Below are 12016 nucleotides of genomic sequence, written 5' to 3'. Positions count from 1 at the left end.
TTCAAAGCCTGGTCTCGTACAGACAGATAAAACTGTAACTACAGCAACACCAGGTCAGGGAAGATGACTACCTTGCCCCGAATCCTCTCCCTGACACCAAGCAGCAGCAAAGGCTCGGGAAGCCTGTGCGAGCAGAGCAGGCGTGTAGCAATATTACAGTCTCCCAGCGGACACTTCTTCAGCCAGGCATTGTATCTTGGTATTCAGTGCCTCTTGGTGGGATTGCTTCCGTGAATATAATTGCTTTCTGAACCTACTTGAACCCAAGAAGATAAGGCAGTCTATCCTTGCCATGCCTGCACAGCTCAATAATATGACACCAGGGAGCAAGCTTGAGCACTCTACCCTGCTTTCTGCAGCACTGCTACGTTTTAGCTCACACCCTGGCTCTGCTTTGGAGCACTTCAACTAGTTTCTTCCAACTAGCTCTTTCCACAACAGTTGTGCTATAACGGGGCCAGCCCAGAGCACTGAAGGTGCAAGCCACCAAGAGCCCCCTTGGCCTTGGGAGCCTAGGGGGGCCGGAGACTGATCCACTTCATTTCGCTGAGCAGACATGGCTAGGGGAACCACCTGGCTCGGCACCCCGTCTCGGCCATGGCCAGACATGTGTGCTGAGGGGCAAGTCCAAGAACAAGGCAAACCAATGGTGATGCTTCCTCAGGATACTCACCAAGCTTCCAAGAATTTGCAGCTCAAAACCTCCTAAGCCAGAGGCAGTGGTTTTGTATTTAATAGCCCTTGATGGATTCCTCTTCCATGAACTCATCCAGTCACCTCATTAGCTGATGTAACCTCTCAGCATCCACATCCTGTGGTGAGGAGCTCGGCAGCCTGACCACGCCGCGTGAAGAAGCCACCTCCTTTTGTTTCCATCCCCACAACTGCCTGCTTCACCCGATGCCCTCCACTGCTGTTGCTGTGAACAGTCTTTCCCAGTTTGCCTTCTCCATGCTTCGCATAATTTTACAGATTTCTGTTGCATCACTTCATCAGCGTTGTCACTCCTCAGGCAGGAGCTGCTCTGTTCCTCTGAACCCCTTTGCTGCCTATCTCTGAATCTCCTCCCTCGCCGTTACAGACCTTTGAGGTGGGGGATTGACAACACACGATACTGAAGATGTGGGCACACCATAGCTTATATGGTGCAATGATGGGATTCTTTTTTATTATTTTTCACTCATTTTTTAGTAATCCCCAATGTTCTATTTGCCTTTTTTTTTTTTTTTAACTCACATCTGAGCATTGCAATGATTTTTTTCTGAGTTGTCTATGGAAGATTTTATCTAAGCTTCTGCATCTTCAGCGACCCATAGCAATGAATTTCTATGATTTTGTTTCAGCTAACATATACTTTCTTCTATAAACTTTCAACCTCAAATGCATATTCCATTCATCTGACATGAAACTACTCAAAGAGAAAAGGAGGTTGAAATGTCCCAGCAGATGATGCTCTGTCATGCTGGCACTTCTTGTATGTTTTGAAATGACAAAGAGGTTTCATACCTGAACTTCCAAATTTCCATTCTGATCTCAAATACACATACACATTGTTTAGATTTTTTTTTCCAACATCATAATTTCACTTGGCTAGAAATCCTCTGTTTTGTGCACAGATCCCTAAGAACAGTGGTAAAACAGCTGAAAAACACCTTCTGTCATAATCAGGCCAGCAAAACCCCAGCTGTTTTACACAGACTTGTGCACAAGCAGGAGAAGGTGAGATAACCGCCACGTTCCCACCATTTACATGGGCATTTTTGGAGTATCTTGGAGCCCTGGGCATCCTGCCTGCTGCACAGGCACAGAAGAAAGAGATGGCATTGCCTCAAAGAGCTTGCGGGCAAAGGAGAGGACAAGGAACAGCAGGCAGGTACTTACTAAGTACGGGGCAAAGCATGTGGCAATACTATTTCCTAGCGGCAAAGGTCCAAGCTCACCAGTGACCTAACTTCTGTGAGAGTTTTATTTTTCTGAAGCCACAGGTGAATTTTCAGACTGAAGCAGGATTAAAACTAGCGTTGGGGGTGCATAAGGCTATTCCTCCCAAAGGTCGCAGGCAGCATGCAAGAAACACTGATCTCTGCCATGGTCCTTGGATAAAGGAACAGAAATGTCTTTACCAAAGTATAATTAAATACTACATTTTGGTTGGACTGAGTTGTGCTTCATGGTTTGCCTTCAGGGGGAAGAGACACAGGAAGAGAAGCATAAAAACCAGTACTTACCCCGCTGCCCCCAAAATGTACGTCAAATTGATGTGTACAAGGCCAAGAAAGCTGTGCCCCAAAATCCCTCAGCCTAATCCCTGACATCCCTGAGTCACCGCCAGATAAATGCAAGCAGCAGAGAGTGAACCATGTCTGCAGTTTCTCAGTTGCTTACTCAGAGCATGAGCCTACAGGACGACATCCCTTCTCACCCCCTTGCCTTTCCTGCCCTGCAACTCTTGTATTTCTGAGTTCAGCTGGCGATATATGTCCTGTGTGGCCCACAGCTGGTCATAACGAAATGTAATGGCTTCAGTCCCTCCCCCCAAAAAAGTGAAATACCAAAAGCGCCACTACATAAACAACTCCACCACCATCTATTCATTCTGCTTACATACTATTAATACATGGTGTTTCCTTTTCAAACTTCAGTAATCAGTCTCATAAAGAAAAAGTCAGTCTATTAGCTGATGCTGATTTCTGAATTAAATTAGCTAAAATACAAATATTTGCACGGCCTCAGCCTCGTTTTTCAAAAACAAGTTTTAATAAGATCAAGGATCAACAGAAAGCTAAGCCAAATCTAAGAAAATGACTGGTTTTTATACAGATCCCCTACAAAATCTGCAACTCGAGTGCATCTGCCCTGAGAGTCTGAAAGCAAAGCTATAAACACAAATGAAAGTTACTTAAATTCTATACTGTCCAGCTTAGAAAGAAAAGCAACGTAGTGCACATAAAGTACATATTTGTAATTTTCAACTGTATGATATTTACAACCATCAATTGTATAGTGATGTCAGCAATCTGATTGCTCAAAACTTACGGTTGAACACAGGCAATGATTATTTAAATCATTACATTTGCTGTGCAAAACGTCCTATCCTTAAAGAATTCTAGAGCTACAAATCAAAACCATCAGTTGATCTTAATTTTCCTACCGTATACGAATGTATTACAATGCAACATCAGTTACATGATTACATACTATTTTTTTCCACAGGGCTTCACTATTTTGATGTATTGTTAATATACTGAGCTATAAATTCTTCCTCCAGTTTAAAAAATGGAAAACCCACCCCAGCCTACCGCAGCAGTCACTGACTGGGCTGAATCCTTTAGGTCCACAGCATAAAAAACTAGTGTGAGCCTTAACTGGCCATACGAAGTCACTATATCCTGTCCGTGGCAAACCCAGTGCTTGAAAAAGGTGGGCAGACACCGCGGTGGTGGCCTGAGACTGGCCCTGGTGCCAGGTCCTGCTCCTCAGGGTGCTACCTGATGGTGGGGTACGGGGTAAGGAGGAGAAGAAACACATGGGCTCGGCGCAACTCTGGAGCCTGGGCTCCACAATGGAAATAGCTCCTCTCCAGGTCCGCGGTCCACAACTGCAGCAACAACAGCTGCTCCTCATGGCAAGGAGACAGCAAAACTTTTTGGTGAGGGGACGAGGGGAGGGGTAAAGAATGGGAGGCAGGGGCTGAAAACCACAGTAGGCAGTGTGAGGAGGAAGATGAGAAGGATGAAAAAGTAGTAGTACTGTGACCCGACCACTGAAAGACTGGAAACGCCTGCTTTTGCAGGCTCAGATCTCCTGTTCCTGTCCACCACAAGTCTCTCACCACCTTCTTCTGCCCGCAGTCTCTCACCCACCTTTTTCCTTCTCTTTTCCTTTCCTTCTCCTTTCCTTGTCTGGTCTGGGTTTTCCACCTCTATCTACAGTTCCAGCCCTTTCCCTGCAGCTTGTTCCCAAACCTTGTCATCTATGACCCCATCAAGTCCTCTGACTTAATTCGAAGTCCCTGCTCTTAACTTTCCCTATGCCTCCACCACCAGTGCTGCTTCTTCTCCATTCCAGTCCCACCATTTCTTGTCACCAAGCGTGTGAATAAAGCAGTTTCCTCCTCCTCCTCCACCCTGCCTCCACATCAGCAGGCACACCCTGCCACCGAAGCCACAGCTGAGACAGTCTTCATGCTCCCTCCTTATGGTGCTCACCGTAGCAGTAACATCTGGGAAGAATAACGGCAGGGGAAAGTCCACTCAGACCTTCAGACGCCAACTGGAGCACTCTCATGCTTCCCAGGAAGATGAGCAACTGCTCACACTCAGCACGTAACAATGCTGGGGCATTCAGCAAGCTCCGTGCTGAGAGCGTCTTCAGCGAGTGCGAGCAATGGTCAAGCCCTCAACATCCCTCCACCAAGAGCGTGCATCCTGAGCATTGGGACAAAATGATAACAGATAAATTCTGGAAGATTTTCATAGGCTCAATGTAAGGCACACCCCCATCACAAGCTTGATCCCAAGCCAAGTGTCTTTTTCCTGCTCCAAAACGCGAAGCCGCAAGAATTCAACAGTCTCAATGAAAGTGTTTCTCAACATAGCCAAAAAATGCAGATTCACAGAAAAGGAAAGATCAAGGTCTCCTAATGCAGGATGATCTATACCTAAACCATCTTTGTCAGATACGTGGCCAAAGAATACATTTCCCTCTACCCACGTTCTCAGAAATCGCTGAACCATTTCATCTGAAACTTCTCAAAGAGAGTCTGTCTTCAGCAAACACTCAACCCGGAAAATGTCAGCCTAGTTTTAAGCTTAGCAAATGCATAAGTGCCTGAAAGCAGAGCATCGTATTGGAAAGCCCGAGATAATTTTAACTGTGGACAACATTGCTGCCTGTGATAAAATAACAACTCCTTGAAGTGCTCTTGCATGCTCTAGGCTGGAAAATGGGGCAATAGTCGTAATTCTGCAACGTCTAGTCTGCGGGTTCAATTCTGCACACATGCAGGGCGGCACCTTTATCCGGGAGGGAAGGCAATTTTAGGCAAGCCTACTGTCTCCAGGCTTTGGAGCAGGGCACAGAAGTGCTGCCAGCTTGGGGAATCACCCTGGTGTTGGATACCTGCTTCTGGAAAACCTTCGTTTTCACATGTTCAGGGGTGACAGCGCAGAGCTTGGCAATTACGTTCTCCGAATACTCCTGCTGCAGAGTAACTCGGTCAATATTCATCTACAGAAACGCACGCAGGATTGGGCCCTCCGCCAGCCGCCAGCTCTCAGAACCGGACCCGGATCAGCCGATGAGCTGGCTAGGTCTGGGAACGGCGAACGCTAATTATTTAGTATCACCAAACAAACTAAACCCACGGTGGGATACAAATTAACATTTCACGGAGCAGCGGGGGGAAGGTAGGAGAGATCATTTTCCACTTCAGGAGGCGGCCACTTGTTGAGCTGAACGCTCAGGTTAGCCGTGCCCGTCCGAGGGAACCCTACAGCCCTTCTGGAGATTTAGCACCACGAAACGCTTGAAGTTCCTCTGCTGGCTGTAATGCCTATAACCACTAATTATTTCTGAGCCACTCGAGTGAAAGTAAACTGCCATCCTGCAGACAGTTAAGGAGTACGGAGGAAAGTTTCTGGATGAGCGTGCTCGTTAATTGACAAATCAGGCTAGTGACCATCGAGGAAAACACCGCCGCACAAGTCTTCGCGAAAGGAGCCCTCTGATGTCGCTCAGCCCTGGATTTTAACATTTCCCCCCGTTCCGCACGCTGAAGGGAAACAAGCGGGAGCCCGGCGCAGGGCTGCAGCGGCAGCAGCAGCGAGGCTCTCCCGGCGCACGACGCAACCTCTGCTCCCACCGGGAGCTTGCGCCCATTCACAAATCCCACTGGTCTTACTGGAAGTTTTCCTTGACCAAACGCCACCCGGTCGCGCCTAGCCTAAATGAACCCCCAACGTCGGGAAACACACCAAAATGGGAGTGGGGGGGGGGGGGGGGCGAGGGGGGGAGAGTGGGGAGCATTTCATTTTCCCAAAGGGAGGGGCCAGCCCTGCCGGACCCCGCCAGCCCGGCCGGGACAGACACGCCGCACACGGCCAGGTCCCCGCGGAAACTTTCCGCGGCAGAGGCGACGCCACCCCGCGCCGCCGAGCACCACCTCCGCCACCCCCGCGGTGCGTGGGAGCGCCGGGGACGGAGGGGAGCGGCCCCCGATCGCCGCCGCGATACGGGGCGGGGGTGCCGCGCGTGGGCGGGCGTCCCGCGTGGGCGCCGCGGGCGCGCGTGGGCGGCGCGGGGGGGCGGCGGGCGGGCGCCCCCTGGCGCGGGTGGCGCGGGTGGGCGCCCCGCGGGGCGGAGGGAGGGCCGGGGCCGCCGGGCCGCGCGTTACCTGGGGTGCCGGTGCTGCGGGAGCGCGGCGGGGAAGCCCCAGCCGCCGCCGCCGCCGCCGCCGCCGCCGCTGCTGCTGTCCGCGGTGGCCACCTGGGCGCGGGAGCCGCCGCCGGTGCCGGTGCCGCCGGTGCCGGCGCCTGTGCCCGCGCCGCCGGGCTGGATGCCGCCGCTTTTCCGGTGCCTGCCGGTGCCGCTGCGGCAGCGGCCGCCGCTGCTCCAGCCGCGCAGGAGGCCGGCCTCGGGAGCCGGCGAACTCTTCCTCGCCGACGAGGAGCCGGGGACGCTGCCCGCCTGCTGCCTGCCGCCGGTGCCGGTGCCGGTGCCGTGTCTCATGGTGCGCGGGGCCGCCGCATGCCGCGCTGCCGCCGCCCCGGGCGCCGCGGGACCCAGGCGCGCCGGGGCCAGGGGCTCCGCCGGCAGCGGGAGGCCGCCGGGAGCCCGGGCTGCTGCGGGGGGCGGGGGGAGAGGCCGGGGGCCGGGGGGGCTGCTGGCTGGGGCTCCCGCTGGGGCATTAAGTTGGACGCGCGGCCGGGAGAGGCAGGGCGGGCGCGGGGGCTGCGGGGCCGACAGTTCTCCGCGAAGTTGGAGCCCGGCGGGCGAGGCGGGGGCATCCTCTCCGCCGGCCCTTCATCGCCGCCCGCCGCCGCCGCCGCCGCCGCCTCCCCTCGCCTGCCCCCGCCGCCGCCGCCGCCCCGCGCCCTCAGCCGGCGGCGCTGGGGGGCCGCGCCCCGCGCCCCGCGCCCATGGGCGGCCGCGGCCCCGGCGCTGCGCGGCGGCTCGGCCCCGCCGGCTCCCTCCGCCGCTCGCTCGCCTGCCCCGGCACGGGCGGGGGGGAGCCCACAGCCGAGGCCGGTGCGCAAAATGGGTCAGGGAGGGGGAAAGGGGCGCCGGCGCTCGCCTCCCCCCCGCCGCGGCGGGCTGCGGGAGGGCCGGGCTGGGCCGGTGGCTAGCGAGAGGGCTGCGGAGGAGCTCGCCCGCCCCGGCTCCCCGCGCACAAGTGCAGGGAATGTTCCACTGACCTACATATTTTTCCAAACATACGTGACCTTTTTTTTTTTTTTTTTTTCCCTTCCCTCCCTCCCTCTCTCTCTCGTTCTGTGGGAGGAGACAGGCGAGGATCCAAGAAAAGGAGAAGCTGGAAAGAGAACGAAAGGGGAAGCGGGGGGGGGGGGGGGGGGGGAGAGAAAAGAGCCTCAACCAAAAAGCCAGCCCCGCATCAAGGATGGTTTCACAACGCCTCGAGCAAAACCCAGCGTGCCCGCGTTTACATATGTCTGTAGCGACATCCCCGCGCTGCACCGGCGGCCGCCCCTATAGCCGGAGCCCGGGAGCCCCCGCCGCGCCACGGTGCCGCCGTCCCCGCCGCGGCCCCAGGTGCCCAGCCGCCGGCTCCCGGGGAGCCCCGGCGGGGCCCCGGCTCGGCTCGGCTGGGCTCGGCGGGCTGCGGACGCCCCCCCCGCTCGGCCCCCGGCCCGGGGGGTGCCCCTGCCCCGGCGGCGGCGGGAGCCGAGGCGGAGCGGGGCACGGCACCGCGCTGACCCGGGGCGGGTTCCCGGCCTCCCCGGGCACGGGCAGGAGCTCCCGGTTTGGTTATGCAACGCCGCACCGGCAATTAGAGCAAAACCTTGACAGAGAGCTCTTTTTTCTTTTCTTTTCTTTTTTTTTTTTTCTTGTTGCAAAGTAGGTCATTCTTTTTATTCCCCACTTTGCATTTTTTTTTTTTTTTCCTTGCCTAATACTCCTCCTGCAAAGTGGCCAGTGAGAGATAAGGAAGTGTGCTGGAGCCTGGGAGGAGCTGTTGATTCGGAGGCTTGCTTTCGCCTCGCCGGGCATTCCTGCCGACTTCTGGCGGCGGCAGCCGGCGGGGCCTGGGGTTGCCCTTCTCCCCCAAGGCGGGCAGAAGCGGCCGGGGAGCGGGGGCACGGCTGGGGCGCGGCCCGCTCCTACCCCCGCCGCCTCCCACATCCCTCTCGCCCCGCCGGCTATGGACCCCCTGCCCGCTGTCGCCCTCGCCTCGGCACCCGGGGCTTGCTGGCACTGCTGTGCCCACCCGGCCAACCCCCCCAACTGCTGTGCCAAAGAAACACCTGGAGGAGGCACCTCTTCCACCCGCAGAAGGGGTCTCCCCCTGGGATACAGTATTTGCTGCTTAGGATCGTTGCATTTTTTTGTTCAGAGAAGGGATTTCCTGGGGGGGGAGAAGCCCCTAAAGGGTGCAAGCTCTGTCCCCACCCAGAAGGGCCTGGCTGCCTTGCCGTACCTGTGCCACCAGAGTTTGCGTGGTGGACTGGGGGCTGTCTCCCCATCTCCCCCGGTCCATTCTGCCTCCCTTTTAAAGACACGTTAATCCTTGCAAAATACCAGCCAGCAGAGACCTCCATGCCCACGCAGGGCGTGCGTGTGTGGGCGCAGCGTGGGGGCTGGAGGTTGCTGCAGCTACCTGGCTCCAGCGAGGAGCTGTGCTGCTGCTCCCACCACCCCACGGCCCAGCTCATCCCGTCACCCCGCCGTGATGCCCGGCTCCCCGCCGACCGCCACATCCAGCCTGTTATTCTATCCGATGCAATCCCGAATGCGAATGTTAATAATTACAAAGTATGGAAAAACATTGCGCTCTTTCGCTGAGCACTTTTACACCGTACTTTATACAACAGGCATGACTAATGTTGAAAGGGTAAAGTTGTTTACTTTTAACCAAGATTAAATACAAAACTTTGAAAAACTCCTCCCTTCCTTTGGATGAAACCCAGCATTTTTTCCCATTTGGAAATTGTCAAACAGTGGTTAAACAATCCTTTGGCAAACAAGTAGTGCCTGAGGGAATAAAGCATCAGATACATGGGGAGAGGAATAAAAGACATTTCTGTTGCTGAGGTATTTTTTCTTGTGTTGCACAATGAAGTATAACATAAAATCTTCAAGCCTTGTAAGGTTACGGAAAAGGAACTTCCCATGATTATATATACCACATGATTTGATATTCCAGTCTTTTTGAAAACTTACCGAAACCCTGCCCCAAAAACAACCCTATCCTTTCAAAAGCTGGGAAACCGAGTACCTTGAGGAAAGTACCACGCTGAGAAAGGCAATCAGTGAGACACCGGGGCGTACGTACAAAATTACATCTCTACCGTGTTTTAACAATTTCCTTGTGAATTTCTGAGGACTCCATTGCACAAGTGAAGAAGTGAGACTGCTTAAGGTTTGTTTCTTGATTCATTCCCTAGGTTACCGGTGTAAACTTCATTTAGGGCAACAAACAGCAGATTGGCTGAGGGTGAGGCAGGCTTTTCCCAGCGCATACCTGAGCCCCGTTGTGAAATACCAGCCACTCAAAACGTGCAGCCTTTCTCTCGGCCCGGTGACACATGGAGAAAAACCCAGTACTGTCAATACTGAGTTTGGTTTGGAAATTAGCCAAAGGGTTATGCTAGATGCCACATGTGAGAACGTTCAATTTAGGAAAAACTAAATCATTTTATAATCATGAAATATCAGTAAGTAACTTTTCAGACACCAGGAGCCTGTGATCCAAAGCCGCAATCCCTTTTGTTTCGACTAGAATAGGCTGGCCAACCTTCGCGGCCCAGAAATGACGCAGCAGGATTTTCAATGGGCCGAGAACCACAAGCTAGGTGCCTCCCAGGGTGGAGGGCCAAGGGGAAGAGCGGGAGAGGACAGCGGCTCTCCTGGGACCCCACTGCTCCATTGTGGCAAGCCCGTGGGAGGTATGTGGGGTTGGGTGAGAGTTCAGCCCGGACGTACCGGGTTTAACTCCGCTGGCTTGCTTTCTCTCACTGCCAGGGATTCGGATCATGCGGTGCCGCCACCGCCGTATGATGTACCCTCAGGGAAGGAGCTACACTGGGCATCGCTTGGCTCCAGAGCCAGAGCCTGGCCACCACAGCCTAGAAGCATAGGCGTTGCCTGTGCAATATTGATGCTTTTAACCTTTAACAGACCCAAGTACATGTTGCGGGGAAACAAGATGCAATTTGCAGCCCTTAATTTAAATGTGAAGCCTAAATTTGGATTAGCATTCGCGTAGAAGTAAAAAAGGGTCCCCCAAATAAACATCCTCTAATCAACATAAATGGCAACAGTGGTGCAAAAGTCAGGGATGGCACTGTGGGAGAGAGGGGAGTGATGGAAAAGAATAAAGGATCCTCACAGAGCAGACCAAATGGCACTGAATATGAAACAATTCTCTTAAGTTTTCAAGCAAGTAAGAAGGAGTCGGACAAGGATTAGTTTGATTAATATTAATTAAGGGGCAGGACAGACCTTGGGCCACTTGTCTCCCTACCTTTCATGATGAAAGACTGAGCAACAGGGACAAATAGACGGCAAATAAATCTAGTGGCTCCTGTTAGTCAAAGGAGTTGCACCAGCTGGCTGGGGGAGGTGAGCATGGGAGCACAGGGACAGATGTGGGGAGCTCCTTCTTTGGGTAACACACTTCTGCAACCAATTTAGGCAGAAATTTCTGCAGGGAGGAACAGTCTTCAGAGGATCAGCATTATTTTTCATTCTGCAGCTTACAGCTTCCTGAGGGAGGGAGAGGTAGTGCATATTTATCAAGCAGCAGCACAGCCTCCGAATCAGGGAAAAGCTGAGAGATGCCACAGAGAAATGGACTTCAGATGCATCCTACTGCTGCTGCCCCAAGCGCTGGAGTAGGATGCCTGGTGGGTCCTCAGAGTCTCTTCAGCCAGAAAACCAAGCTCCCTGTTTTTCTGCACGGTTATTACAAGACAAGAGCAAATTTGCTGATTTGAACTTGCCTTAGTCTGGTCCATTTGGAAGCAAAAATTTATCCATTGCCACTGTTTTCATGGAAGAACTTAGTCATGTACACAACCTACCTGACGGTCTGACTTTCCCAGCTTATTCAAAAAAGGGTTTGCAGGTTTTCTTTGAGTGATTAATGCAAAGAGTGGGGAGGAAGAAGGCATGGGTTGAAAAATTAGTGACTAATCATCGAATAGACTTAACGTCTGGAAGGGCTGAAATTGCTGCTGGGTGCACAGAAAGCCCTAAAGCCTACCACTGCCTGGCAACCTCGTGGCTGAGCATTTACAGCATTCCTGTGAAGCAAAACTGTTCTGCAGCATGAGCTGTACATATGCACTCCATTGCCATGGAGCGTACTGCATGTGTGTGTGTCAGCCCGGTGAGCCAAAGCTCAAGGCTGCAGAAATAATCCTTTCTCGTGTGCGAAAGAGAAGATGATCCACTTATCTTCTGGTTGACAGTGGCCTTTGTGTCGGTGCACCTCTTGGCTCATACAAGACCTTTCTTTCACTCGCAGTAGGGTGGGAATACATTTCGTGGCAAAGTCTGGTTTCAGTGGGACTGTGCTGGTTAACACAAATAAGGAGTTATGGGGTGGCTGTACCTGGGAGAAAGGCTCTGGTCTGAAATCAGGCTGATGGAGCTTGTTCAGCTTTGAGAGCTGTTCAAGAAAATGAAGTTCAAACTCAAGCCCAGGAGTAAAGGATCTGCTGTTTTTCTCTGGAAGTCCCAGTGAAACAGAAGATAATAAAGGGTTGTACTGCCACAACTGAATTAAGAACGTCTGGGAGAAGTCTGAATGCAAACGCAGCATCTTCAGCTTTAC

General features: G+C 53.3%; 1 protein-coding gene across 1 annotated transcript in view; it reads right to left on the bottom strand.

The window, feature by feature from the left end:
- NPAS2 (neuronal PAS domain protein 2) overlaps nucleotides 1-6729 on the bottom strand; it is a 105884-nt gene extending 99155 nt beyond the window's left edge. Inside the window, exon 1 of the mRNA XM_075711943.1 lies at nucleotides 6395-6729. Within this exon, the coding sequence (XP_075568058.1) occupies nucleotides 6395-6729 (335 nt within the window). The remainder of the gene's footprint in view (nucleotides 1-6394) is intronic.
- Between the last annotated feature and the right edge of the window lie 5287 nt (nucleotides 6730-12016).

This window comes from Pelecanus crispus, chromosome 1 (assembly GCF_030463565.1).
Source record: "Pelecanus crispus isolate bPelCri1 chromosome 1, bPelCri1.pri, whole genome shotgun sequence".
In the NCBI taxonomy this organism is placed as follows: domain Eukaryota; kingdom Metazoa; phylum Chordata; class Aves; order Pelecaniformes; family Pelecanidae; genus Pelecanus; species Pelecanus crispus.
Note: the sequence above shows the minus strand (reverse complement) of the source record. Positions and strands in the feature narration are given on the sequence as shown.